The 14622-nt window shown below is 39.6% G+C and overlaps 1 protein-coding gene across 2 annotated transcripts in view; it reads left to right on the forward strand.

The window, feature by feature from the left end:
* The window catches only part of LOC124287086, a 31503-nt gene that overhangs the window by 329 nt on the left and 16552 nt on the right, over positions 1-14622 (forward strand). For both annotated transcript variants that reach the window (XM_046723568.1, XM_046723576.1), the window contains exons 2-10: positions 2157-2289; positions 2767-2884; positions 7124-7202; positions 7756-7855; positions 8313-8433; positions 9185-9276; positions 10089-10237; positions 12447-12570; positions 12843-12935. In XM_046723568.1, the coding sequence (XP_046579524.1) occupies positions 2157-2289; positions 2767-2884; positions 7124-7202; positions 7756-7855; positions 8313-8433; positions 9185-9276; positions 10089-10237; positions 12447-12570; positions 12843-12935 (1009 nt within the window). The remainder of the gene's footprint in view (positions 1-2156; positions 2290-2766; positions 2885-7123; positions 7203-7755; positions 7856-8312; positions 8434-9184; positions 9277-10088; positions 10238-12446; positions 12571-12842; positions 12936-14622) is intronic.

The following is a 14622-nucleotide window of genomic DNA, read 5'->3' on the forward strand; positions in this document are numbered from 1 at the left end:
AAACCGGAGACAGTCCAACGAGTTTAACATTTCCGGGCGTTATTGCAGGTTATCCTTGCGGCTCTCGTCTATGTTAGTTACCCAGAACTCAACCCTTTCCCTTGGATACCAGACCTACAAGCTACACACGTCAATGCATAAACTCGTATTCCAGCTTGGTAGAGTGCAAAGTCGTCTATAGTCCGTCAACTGAACTTTTGGCACCCTGTTTTTCACAATTTACCTTTTAACCAAAAATGCCTTCAAAATGTTTTTAGGCATACGCTCTTTATATCTTATGACCTATCTCAGGTTTAAATTTCATAATTTTATGTCAATTATTAAAGCTTCTTCTTAAGAAGCCATCTTATAAAAATATGAAAAATAGAAGTAGTTATACAAGGGAGTAAAATGATACAATGGAACAGCAAACAACATGGTGTGACACGCGTGCATCTTGTTTACATTGTTACGCCTGCAAGCAAATCTAAAGGGACTGTATAATCATCACAAATCCATTTTAAACAAGCAGATTTATTGAAGTCTTTAAATACTGGTTGCTCAATCTCTTGTATCAAGATCCAAATTTGAGCAACAGCTTGCAATTGCATATGGTATGCTTTGATACATTGATGTCAGGTCTTCTTTTGAACTCTATTTTCTTCAGTTTGCTTGACGATATGGACTCACTGGATCGATGTAACCGACTCATGACGTCCCTCACAACCCTTCCATCGAATTCATCAAGCTTTCTTTTCTTTGAATGTTTTGAGATGGTTCCGATTTTCATGTCATCGTCAGTCTCTGAAAGAGTGTCATGGGAGATAACTCTTTGCTATATTCTTTTGCAGATCTTGATGGCATTAATGTCTTTTGGAGAAACACTCAATTGAAAAAGAGGGTGTTTTTCGCTTTGCCTTGAGCTTGAAAAAGTTGTAAACTCTTTTGATGATTTACCAGTCATCTTTGTACAACATCGTTTTTACCACAACCTGTGTGTTGACGATCTTTGACATCACTTAAGCGTGCTAATGTAAATACCTGTGCATGTACATATCACGCTGACACACATTTTACAATGTTGTTGGCTTTTCCATCACGTGCGTTAACCCCTCGTAAAACTCTCCACAGTTTTACAATTATTATATGACAGATTTAAAGGCAAAATCTTTAATAAACCTTTTAAAATTACTAAAATCGATATCTTGTTAGGTCACGGTATACAAGTACCATATGAACAGAGTAGCGGTTTAAAATATTCAGGAGTTTTATGTAAATTGTGAAAAACAGTGTGCCAAAAGTTAAGTTGACGGACTATAGTTATATGCTGGTCTACCACAAACTGTGCATATGCTAAACGTGTGCCAAATAAAAAAAATGTTTTTAATGTTTCACTGTCAGGAGCATAAACGTTTCACAGCAAAATTATTTAGGCACTGTAAATTGGGGGTCGCGTTGGGCGAGCTGGCTAAGGTGCCAGGCTAGTGATCCAGCGAGGTTTAGGTGTTGGGTTCGAGCCCACCTGTGACCGGGTGTGAAAACCTTGGAGTCAACTTTGTGTGCAGACTCTTTCAGTGTTGTCACAACCCCTAGTGTACAGTACACAACCCTGTGCACTTAAAAGAACCCACGAATCCGTTGGTTGGTATATGACCAGATGGTGGCCACATGAATACGTGCAAACACCTAGTTGCGGGTACAGCAACGTGCGGTGAACTTGGACAAAGTACTGTGACTATGTTGTCCTAGTCCACCCAGCTGTGAATGGGTACCTCGTTAGGATGAGAAAGCCACAATAACTCGGTGCACCTAGTGGCTGCAAAAGTTGAATACTCCCCAGGGAGTTGAGATTGATAATACGATGTGCCGTTGAGATTGACATCCAATGCTCAAGGGAAAAAAATACCAGCGCTTTGAGCATGCACTAGTTGCCTGGATATGTGCGCTATATAAATATCCTATAAGAAAATTCTGCTTCCAAACTTTGTAGCTCATTTTCAGGATATAAAAATAAGATGTGTTAGTTTAATTTATTAGCTCATTCATGCTGCAAATTTTGTAACCTCAATGCTGCTTTGCGGCTTACAATGTTTACCTGCAACGATAGAACTTAACGGAGATGGGTACCGAGTATTTGATTTAAAGGAGATTGTTGATGTGTACGGTTTGCTTTCCAGGAACTTTCTATCAGACCCTTACATGTAGATGCAACTTGCCATTTTCTGCACTCCAATATACCTCCTCCTAAAGAAGATGCTGTCAGCTTTGTGTCTTTTGATTTTGAGGAGTTTTCCAAATCTTTGGAAACAGGTTAGAGATTTTTGCCTGTCACAATAATATCAATATGTATAATATAGATAATAATATCAGTTTATATAAAGAGAGGACATTTGAGTTTTTCCAGAAACATGTCTGTTTCACATTTTGACAGTTGCCACTTCACAATGGTTGATTTTTCCATCTTAAATGATGAGATTTATGTTATAAAACAAAGCATTAACACCTCTTACTCTTTGTCATGTTTAATGGCATTGTTGCAAGTGAAATTCAAGTCTCTACTAGGCTAGACCACTTGAATTAGGAAAGTTACCTTCTTGTAAATTTTTAATTACGTTTACTTTTGACATGTTGCTGAATGTTGGCATCTTGTCTGATCGAAGTAATGTCTCCCAGATTTCAGGCTCGAAATATGTTTTACATTTAATAATGCTAACATCTATGTACAGCCGTCTATTGCAATCACCAATCTGTAGCACCATCATGTTCCTATGTGCTGTGTTTTGATAGAGGAGATTCATCAGCTGATGCTTGACCGGACACTGTGTCCAAAGACGGGATGTCAGACGTCCAGCAAGGGCTACAAGGTGGTGGCCTGGTCACCCACAGGAGGGGACATAGTCAGCAGGTAATAGTGCCATCTATAGGAGGGGACATAGTCAGCAGGTAATAGTGCCATCTATAGGAGGGGACATAGTCAGCAGGTAATAGTGCCATCTATAGGAGGGGACATAGTCAGCAGGTAATAGTGCCATCTATAGGAGGGGACATAGTCAGCAGGTAATAGTGCCATCTATAGGAGGGGACATAGTCAGCAGGTAATAGTGCCATCTATAGGAGGGGACATAGTCAGCAGGTAATAGTGCCATCTATAGGAGGGGACATAGTCAGCAGGTAATAGTGCCATCTATAGGAGGGGACATAGTCAGCAGGTAATAGTGCCATCTATAGGAGGGGACATAGTCAGCAGTAATAGTAATAGACATAGTCAGCATAGTGCAATCTATAGGAGGGACATAGTCAGCAGGTAATAGTGCCATCTATAGGAGGGACATAGTCAGCAGGTAATAGTGCCATCTATAGGAGGGGACATAGTCAGCAGGTAATAGTGCCATCTATAGGAGGGGACATAGTCAGCAGGTAATAGTGCCATCTATAGGAGGGGACATAGTCAGCTGGTAATAGTGCCATCTATAGGAGGGGACACAGTCAGCAGGTAATAGTGCCATCTATAGGAGGGGACATAGTCAGCTGGTAATAGTGCCATCTATAGGAGGAGACAGTCAGCTGGTAATAGTGCCATCTATAGGAGGGGACATAGTCAGCAGGTAATAGTGCCATCTATAGGAGGGGACATAGTCAGCAGGTAATAGTGCCATCTATAGGAGGGGACATAGTCAGCAGGTAATAGTGCCATCTATAGGAGGGGACATAGTCAGCAGGTAATAGTGCCATCTATAGGAGGGGACATAGTCAGCAGGTAATAGTGCCATCTATAGGAGGGGACAGTCAGCAGGTAATAGTGCCATCTATAGGAGGGGACATAGTCAGCAGGTAATAGTGCCATCTATAGGAGGGGACAGTCAGCAGGTAATAGTGCCATCTATAGGAGGGGACATAGTCAGCAGGTAATAGTGCCATCTATAGGAGGGGACATAGTCAGCTGGTAATAGTGCCATCTATAGGAGGGGACATAGTAAGCAGGAATTAGTGCAATCTATAGGAGGGGACATAGTCAGCAGGTAATAGTGCCATCTATAGGAGGGGACATAGTCAGCAGGTAATAGTGCCATCTATAGGAGGGGACATAGTCAGCTGGTAATAGTGCCATCTATAGGAGGGGACATAGTCAGCAGGTACCGTATATGACCGACTATAAGTCGGATCCGACTATAAGTCGGGCCCCTTTCTCAACCCTCTAAATTCTTGCCAAAACCATGTAACTCAAGTATAAATTCGGACCCTTTCCCGTCACCGAATGGGGTATCATAGCCGCCTCAATCTTCCGCTTTCGGACCACGATGTTTAATGCGAAAATATATGCATGAATCATTTTTGTCACAGGTCATAACCTAGCACGGTACGTCAAATAAATCCCATAATTTATGTATAGGTAGCGATTTCTTGCTTAATATGTTCAGAATAGCATTATTTTACCCAAAACTTTCGTCTACATCCATAGTTTTCGTTTACGAGGAAGGTATCCATTGCCGTAATATGATTGGCTGCCTTAGGTCACGTGTCTGGTTTTGACCAATCACGACCCTTATAGCAGACTGTGGCGAAAAAGCGTCATTAGAAACCAATTTTTATCCAATAAAATTGCTTCTTACAAGTGTGAAAAATACTCTCGGCAAGGGTACAGTGATATTGTTGATGTTCAGAGCCTTCGAGCGATGCCCGACATCAAGCGATTAAGCCTCGCATGTTATTCATCTAAGCGGAGCAATTATTTTTAGCTGTTGTGTCATGTTGCGAAGCGAAAAGCCACTGATATCGGGAAATGGCTGACCATACATATTTTTAAGAAATCTTTTATAATAATTTTTCTGATCACGTGAAATGAAAATATAAAAGAAAGAGGAGATTACGGGCATTTTATGACATGTCACAAATGGAAAAAATGCGGCTATAGTTTTGCTTCCTTAAGTGGTTTATCTGGATATAAATGTAAACTTGCATTTTCATCATTAACAGTATTTTCAAAACCACCACAAAACTGCCACAGAATACAAATAAGTTGACTTTTCACGGAAAAAGTAGGTGTCGCATTGGCCCAACTTTATCGTAGCGATAACAAAGTATCGGTAAGTGCATAGCTGTGATAAAAATATCTGATTAAATTTAATTTATTGTTTATACTATGAAATATATTTTACAAAAGACAAACAACAAAGTTTCATATTTTATGTTTTATTTGTCCCACGATGTCATTTACCTTTGGAAACGTTGCCAGTACGTATATGCGCCCTGCTTCCGGTGTAAACATTGCCAGTTGAGTTCGCAGATTCACACACCTGACCTCGGTTTTTTTGGGGTAGATTAATGAACTCAAGTATAAGTCGGGTCTGATTTTTTACCTTCATTTTCTGGTATCAAATTTCCGACTTATAGTCGGTCATATATGGTAATAGTGCCATCTATAGGAGGGGACATAGTCAGCAGGTAATAGTGCCATCTATAGGAGGGGACATAGTCAGCAGGTAATAGTGCCATCTATAGGAGGGGACATAGTCAGCTGGTAATAGTGCCATCTATAGGAGGGGATATAGTCAGCAGGTAATAGTGCCATCTATAGGAGGGGACATAGTCAGCAGGTAATAGTGCCATCTATAGGAGGGGACATAGTCAGCAGGTAATAGTGCCATCTATAGGAGGGACATAGTCAGCAGGTAATAGTGCCATCTATAGGAGGGACATAGTCAGCAGGTAATAGTGCCATCTATAGGAGGGACATAGTCAGCAGGTAATAGTGCCATCTATAGAGGGGACATAGTCAGCAGGTAATAGTGCCATCTATAGGAGGGACATAGTCAGCAGGTAATAGTGCCATCTATAGGAGGGACATGAGTCAGCAGGTAATAGTGCCATCTATAGGAGGGGACAGTCAGCAGGTAATAGTGCCATCTATAGGAGGGGACATAGTCAGCAGGTAATAGTGCCATCTATAGGAGGGGACATAGTCAGCAGGTAATAGTGCCATCTATAGGAGGGGACATAGTCAGCAGGTAATAGTGCCATCTATAGGAGGGGACATAGTCAGCTGGTAATAGTGCCATCTATAGGAGGGGACATAGTCAGCTGGTAATTTGTCGAAATATCAATCCAGTGCACTTGGCAGGAAAATTTGGGAAAATCATCATTTCTGCATAAGTGGATTTTTTATAGTTCTTAAAAGCTTAAAAATCATTCAGTTCAGAAAAGCCTTTTCTTTTCTATTTGTCCTTCAATGAAATTCAGTTATTTAATGTAATTATAGTATTCAGATAAGGACAAAGTTTATGGATGAACAACTTCTTTATTCTTTATTTGTCCTTATCTGATTCACCAACTAAATATGCCACTCAAAGAATATGGTATTGGGGACCCTCCAGACCCCACGTTTGTAAGTCAAAGTGAAACCCTGCTATATTAAGTAACATAAGCTTGGTAAGTTGTGATTCCATGCTAGGATTTTGTACTGACATTTGATGCACAGTTTGATTAATCACTTTAGTATGTAATGTCTAACCTTTAACACAAAACAGTAACTTGTAATTGAAAATCAAAAAACATTTCGTCAAGATACTAAAGCATTTTGAGCATTTTGAATTGATCTGCATTTTATTTTAATTCATAATTCTGTCTCAGGGCCAACCTGATGATAATACAGGGCTCGATTTAAGAGATGTTAACCCACTTAACCCACCAGGTGCAACCTTAGATATAAACCTAGTTGCACCAGTCAAATTCCAGTTACACTGTTTTTATTGCAATATGTAATATCAGAAATATGCTATTGAATTATTTAGATGTTCTATTCAGACGTTTACCACCCAAAAATTGACTTGCACCTGGTGCAAGTTAGACTAATAACTAGGTTGCACTTTGTAATATTGGGTTGCACCAGTGCAAGTAACAAAGCACTAAATCGAGCCCTGTAATATAGCATACAATTTTGTACAACTTCTAAACAACTTGTAGGCTTGTTGAGTTATAACATGTATAAGATGAGAATTTTGCTGTTGTTGTGTACTGCCATTATACCCAAGTGCACACCTTACTTTTGGGAATGTTACATGGGCTTTGCTTCATCTCACCATCATCTTGATTCTCACTTACCTGTAATAATGAAAGTGTTCTGTTAGACTGGATTGTTTTCCTACAGGTGTGTGTTGGCGAGTGTGTCACATGACCACCAGGTGTGTATCCACACCACAAGAGGCACCAAGAAAACGTGGTCAGTGGTGAGTTACAATGTTAGCACTTCATGATTTTGAATGCGAAACTTTAATCCAACCACTATGAATAAATAAATCCATTTTGTTGTGTAGCAGCTCTTTCAAACCAAGTATAGGCCTGGTTCCAGATGGAGGGATTCACCAGACTGTCCTGACCAATGAGAGCTCCATTTACATCTCACAAATGACAGTGAAGATTTACATGTCAATTTTCATGAACAATTGAACTAAATCTGTTTTCTACCATTCCATGTCAGACCACAATTTTATTTTGTTTTCAGCTTTAGTAAACATTGATTTTCTAAGCCTAATATCATGTTGAATATGGAAGGTGGAGTAACAGTTTTTACTATGGTTACCAGGCATGGACATTAAGTTAGTCATAGATGTGTTATGGTGGATATTAGATTATCTGGTGACTGGTATTCTGTTCCTAGTCAGATGAAATTCTGAAACTTTAATGATTTTCCATAGCACTCCATGTTACTGAGGTTGGACTAACAGCAGAGTAAAACAGGCTCAATCAAGTGTTTATCATTTGTTATTGCCATGGTTACAGGTAGCAGATCTGTCTCAAATCTATGCTGCCAAAAATCCACTTCCTGGTGATCTCACCTTCAGTGCTCTCCGGGAACAGACATACAAGTTGGCGGCGATGGGTAGGTGGAGTATGTGTCCTAGAGAGGCAAAGTTTCCTGTCTCCTTTCCCTCAAAATCTGTCTAGTTCTGTGAGGCAGACCCCAGAGCTTGTATTTCATGAAACAATCACTGACATCACCTTCTCGGCTCTTGCTGCTTAAACTAATCCCATCCTCAACTGTTGACTAGAGAAAACCTTCACACTCATGGGGTTCCATATAAAATTGTTATTATTTAAGCTGTATATAATGTATTTCAGTGACTATTTCTTAGTTTAGGACCATCGAAAAGTGCTATAAGTCACTGTGCAGTTGAATCATATTGTACAGAATGTTGTATGATTTGCATTGCAATATTTTACACACAGCACTTTACATCAATCAGAATTGTTCCAATTGTTTTCTGGCTTGGATAAACTTACATGAGATAAAATCACTATTTTAACTATTGCTTCATGACTTTTGTTTTTGTGCCCAGAACTTTCTTGGTCTGACTGTTACCAAGGTAGCCAAGGTGAAGGCCACTTCTCCCTGCTGGCCGTCTGCATGAAGAACGGAGATGTTGTGTTGTGGAAGATTCACTTGCCCTGTTTAGAACCGTAAGATTTCCAGTCTTCACATTTTAGTATCTTGTGACTGATAAAAACAGATGATTTTTGTTGTAGTTGAATCGTTGTTTTGCATGTGGAATGCTTGAATCCAAATTTCAATCTGACCATATCTCAATATATGGAATATAACGTCAATATATTCATGATGGATATTTTACAATGCAGAGGCCCAGATAAGCTGCGTATCCGGGTAAAATACGCATAGAAAATTTCCAATTACACATTGAAAAAATAATTGTTGCGTACCAATTACGCATTTAGAATGTTAGATACGCAAAAAGTTTAAAACAAATGCGTCGGAATATATTTATAAAAATCGCTTGCGTAATGAAAAAGACATCGATTGCTATCAAGTTGTACTGTTAGTATAGGATGAGTGATTTTTTATGAAATCATTTCCATTATATTAAAGTTGGTTTTGATTAGGTATACCTGCTTAGCAAACTTATTCAATGACATATACTTAAGTGGGTAAAATGACTGAAATACGCACATATTTGAAAGCAGTGGGTAACGGAAAATGAAATACCCACTCAACATTCATAATACCCACTCCAAAACAATACAGTGGGTACAGTACCCACATGAGCTAAATCTTATCTGGAGCTCTGCAATGTATGGAACATTAAATTATTATATAATGTATTATTTATATCAAGCTGATTAGAAACAAATGTTTTGCTCCCAGTGCAATTTCTCTGTGTTAACATCTCAAAGTGTAAGCTCCATTTCGTTTCAGTGAAGACTGTAAAGTTGTGAGAGTTCTCTCCCTTCACACTAGCATCCCCACGTCCGTGTCCTGGTGCCGACAGCTGGGACAGGACAAACGAGGTAATGGTTGCCATGGTTACACCTTGTACACACGGAGAGATGTCATGGAGTAATGATTACTGCCATTGTTTCTGAAATTCTGTTGGACGAGGAGGTAGTCAAATTGTTTAAGGGCTCTTTTATTGAAGGGTTTTACATGACGCGTGATTCCTGCGTATTTGATGTAACAATTTTGCAAACAACTCTCAAAATATTATCATATGAGTCAAGCTTCACGCAAGTTTTATGGGTGGCCCTCACAATTCAGTTCAATAAAATCGATTTGATAAGCAAAAAATGATATTGTTCAATGATAGTTTGACTTTTTACAGAGCTGTCAGATTATTCCAGAGAACTCAGAGGAGACAGTAATCCTGGCTGTTTGAATTGAACAATGCTGTAGTTTCATTTGGTGGTGTGACATACACAGTTACATACTGAGAATGATTAACCCAAAGAAATATTAAAATTTTCATGACTCTCAAATATTGAAAATAACTCCCAAAAATAGATATTGTGAGTCACCATGACTCACATGTTTAAAAGTCTGTGTAAAACCCTGTTATTGACAAGGGGTTTTTTTATATCAAAAGATTTGATGGGGAGATTCCAAAATAATTTTTCAGCAATATCAGGTTGTACCCATGATTATCAGCTACCGTGATTGAAAACTGTAGAACTAACTGGCTTTAGTCGCAGAGAGGCAAGTGATGCCTTTTGATCAGGAAGTCATAGTAACATCCCAATGGTCAGAAAAGTATTATGAGGCAATTCTTTGTTGCAATATCTCCATGGAAGCCTGAATAAATCAGGAAGGTAAATTTGCGTTTCAGCTGTTTTAGCGGTTGGTTACAACAGTGGAGTGATTCACCTGATGGACCTGACTATCGGAGGAGGGGAGGAGGTGTCGGTCAGACCAGCATGCCTCTACGGGGAGATGGATGATCTTCGAGTCTCCTGCATGTGCTGGAAGAAACTGAATGTGAGTACTAACAACAGCATGACATGATCTTCTGTTTAAACTACAAGTGTATACAAATACTGGAACACGTTTCTAAGGAAACGAAAATGTGATTGTTATTCTTTCCTTATGATAATTAACAGTCCATTTTGCCTCTCTACTTACACAGAAGAGATAAAGTAATTTTAAAACTATGTGTTCTGCGAATGAGTTAAAGGCCTTTGATATGATTGGTTTGTTTGGGTTGTTGTTTAATGCCGTACTCAGCAATATTCCAGCTATATGGCGACAGTCTGTAAATAATCGAGTCTGAACCAGACAATCCAGTAATTAACAGCATGAGCATCAATCTATGCATTTGGGGTGCGATGACATGTGGCAACCAAGTCAGCTAGCCTGACCACCCGATTATGTTGGTCGCTTCTTACAACAAGCATAGGTTACTGAAGACCAATACTAACCCCATCCTCGATAAGCTCCAAAAGTGCACTGGATGCATCTACGACTCGGCCTGATAATTGTATTACCTCCCTTTGCTGGCTTTTTATCCAATCAGGTGTCTACACTGGGAAGTTGAGTGTACCAATCTCAAGGCTTCTGTCATAACTCATTCCGCTTCTTTTATCTAACCTATTAAACTTGGCAACACAATTGTTGCAGAGGTACCTTGAAAGAGGTAGAAGGAATTATTGCACATATTTTTTGAAGGTTTCAGACATGTCAATTTGTCTGATTTGTTTCTGTGTAACAGCGAGCAAACCTTAATGCCTGTATCCGCCATCTTTGTTGACACTGGCAAGCTCAGTTGAGAAGGCGGAGCCAGCAAAGGGAAGTAATACAATTATCGGGCTGAGCCGAAGATGCATCCAGATGGGACTCAACCCCAAAAGAACTAGAAGTTGTACTTTACTAAGAAAGTGTAATCCCAAATATAACATGTTACATTTGACCACTTTCTAAATGGCATTGTGTATTGCCACACAGTATTTTCTGTCCATTAATATTAACAGTTGAATTGACGTTCTGTGTAGACATTAACAAGGCTACAATAGCTCAAGATGCTGAAGTAGGAGAAAATTTGGGACCGTTGTTAAAAGTGGAGCATTGAAACCTTTTCTGAAGGTTAGGGTCATTGGAATGGTCATTTCTAGGGCGGCTTTACTATGAATAAGCAACATCAGGCTTCTGAGCAAGCAACAGATAGCTCCCAATGTTTTCACGTAGATACTATCAGGCATGTGAACGACAGAAATTAGGGTTTTTGCAATTATTTTTATGGTAACTAGAAGCATTTATGTGAGTGAGTGAGTTTAGTTTTATGCTGCTTTTAGCAATATCATGACAGGGAACACCGAAAATGGGCTTCACATATTATACCCATGTGGGGAAATAAGACCAGGATCTTCGTGTGACGAGCAAACACTTTAACCACTAGGCTACCCCACTGCCCCCTTTTCTGTTTTGAAGCTGTGTTACATGCGCCTCCAGAAAATACAGAATCAGGCTGCTCGCATCGTCACAAGGACAAAGCTATGCTCTCATATTACGCCAGCTCTCAATTCTCTTCACTGGCTCCGGATCCGCGAGAGGATTGAATTTAAACTGCTCTCCCTTGTTTATCAGTCTGTTAATAGCATTGGTCCAGCATACCTCCATGATTTGATAAAACTGTACAAACCTGAAAGATCTCTCCGCTCCAGCGATCAACTCTTGCTAGTTGTTCCTGTGTGCAAACTCAAAACCTTTGGTGCAAATTCATTTTCTCATGCTGCTGCCACTCTCTGGAACTCTCTACCATCGGATCTTAAAACCTCTCCATCACTCCCAGTCTTTAAGTCCAAGCTCAAAACTCACCTCTTCAAGAAATATCTATGACGTCAACTTTCCTGTACATAGAACCTGTATATATGTTATGCGCTTAGAGCATGTCCCTGGGTGATGTGGATGAGGCGCTATAAAAGTACTCTTATTATTATTATTATTATTACATTAAAAATGTGTTTTTACAGTCCAGAAATGAAGTCATTAAACTTGATGTGCTTTATGTTGTTGAGTGCTTTAGGACTTTCTCTTAGGGGCTTTTTCTCATAAATTAAAATTGTGCTACTAAAAGACTTTCAGACTAAAAAGACAACATGAAATGAAACCCATGAATGCTTCTATGACCTTATCTAAGGATTGTTCAAAGAGGCATTAACTCCAGTACACTCACTTTCCACTCTCTTTGCAGGATGGTTTTATACTGATATCCAGCAAGGAACAATATTTATTGATTCACAGCGTTAAAGTAGACAACAAACTGTCTTTTTCCCAGAAGGCCACAGCAACAGGAAGTCACTGGATGGCAGGCACCGGTAGGTTGCACATACATCAATCACTTAAGTGTCTGTGTCCCATGCAACGAAACAATTTCAGCATTAAGATGATCAGAGCTAACTCTATGGAATGGAGTGAGTTAAAATTTTACGTCACATAGAACCCATGTCTAATTTTCTACAGGTATGCTACAAGTCAGGGATGACTATCATTGTTCAGCACAGTTTTTGTAACCTTGTGCTAGCGTGTACATTAAGGGCTTTGTTGTGATTGCAGTTTGAGGGAAAGTGTCGTGTCGTCTGTTTTGTAGGTCTAGCCAGTCATGACAGTATCACAGTCCTCGGCTCTGCAGACGGAGTAGTACAGAAGGTCATGGTCACTGAGATGAGGAACAAAAGTGGAGGTAGGCTGGTTTCATTGTAACAGGGTCAGTGGGTAGCCTAGTGGTTAAATCGTTCGCTCGTCACGCCGAAGACCTGGGTTCGATTCCCAAGTGGGTACAATGTGTGAAGCTTATTTCTGGTGTCCCCCGCCGCGATATTGCTGAAATATTGCTAAACTCACTCACTCACTCATTGTAACATGTTGTGACGCTGCATAATGTAGGATTCTGAGACAAGATAGGTCCCCAGTTCAACGTGATTGTCACTGTAAGTAGGTGCATAGTACCCAATGACAGTCTCTTTAGGTGTGATATATGATGGCCGTATTTCAGTAATCTAACCGGTTTTAGATAATAACCAGGGTACTGTTGTACAAAGTGATCTTTGCACTAAGGTGACTGTTACTCCCATACTTTAATATTGACTTCAGATAGTCTTAGCACTAAGGTTGTTTTGTTCACAGCACCCTGCTACACGAACAGACTATGTCACAGTTTTCTCTTAAAGGCGAAATTTCACACATTCTTGACAATATTTTGGCCTATATTATATATATTGGGGCATATGCACTCACTTTAGCTTCCTACTGATGCAATAAGAGACTTATTATCTCTTATGATTTTCCTGAAAGTGATAACTGAAACTTTGAGGCGAACAGCTTCCAAACAGAGAACACTTGCCATATAAGGAATGTAAACAATTGCTCCGTACATTGAAAACTGTCGCATGCAGTGTTGTCGGTGTTTGCCGAACTGGCTTCAATCACAAGTTGCACGTATAATATTCCTACTCTATTCTAACTCTATGGGGTTAGCTTGAAATTATGTTCGGCTGGTAGAGGGCACAAGAGTTGATTTAATGCAGCATTGCATTAATTCATTCGAACATTTTAATTCTAAATACGTAATCTAAATACGCAATTCTTTTTGGAATAAATTATGTGGTAGCTTATGTAATAACAACTGATAGTATTATTGAGAGAAATGCATTATTTTTTCTCATCCTGACTCCTGATCTTTTGCTTATCTCCCTTTTCTTTTCGAATGGTAGTGGAACACTTGAATCCCTTGAAGTTCCTGAAGCAGACATAAAAATACACTCACCCACGAGTTACCTCCCTTTTGCCCTTTCCCGCGCAAACAGTCATGTGACCAGCCTTACTTGTCACTCTATCCCTTTTCGCCCAAGTGGATGTTTGGGCGAGCACTGGAGTCTCATATACGGCATTATATCCTTTTTATTTAGGTCCTATTCTTCAAAATTACGCTGTGTATGGATTTGGCAATAACTACTTTGTATTATATGTAAAAAAATTGTAAAACTTATTTGTATTTGTGTCATACTTTCATCGTCATGTAACTTTGTTTACATTTCATGAAATCTTGCAGTGTTTGCAGGCACAGGTTATCCTTGGCTGATCCTCACCCCCAATGCCCTTCGTGCATAAAACCATGTTCTTCCAGCTTGCGCTGTACTTATTGTGTTGATTTATCAAATCTACAATTTAATCAATATTTGTCTTATATCTATAGACGTGCCATGGATCGGGTGAGGAAGTCATCTCAAGTGACGGCTGATAAAACAGGAGATCAGCCTGCAAACCGTATGTTGCTTGCTACTGCTGAAATTCATAATACTGGTGCTATGTTGAGTACGTTCCAGGGGCAGTCTGGAAGTTCAGACTGATTTACAACATGCGCAAATTCA

The sequence above is a fragment of the Haliotis rubra genome, unplaced genomic scaffold, assembly GCF_003918875.1.
Source record: "Haliotis rubra isolate DU_JTF1 unplaced genomic scaffold, ASM391887v1 Scf1105, whole genome shotgun sequence".
Classification (NCBI taxonomy): domain Eukaryota; kingdom Metazoa; phylum Mollusca; class Gastropoda; order Lepetellida; family Haliotidae; genus Haliotis; species Haliotis rubra.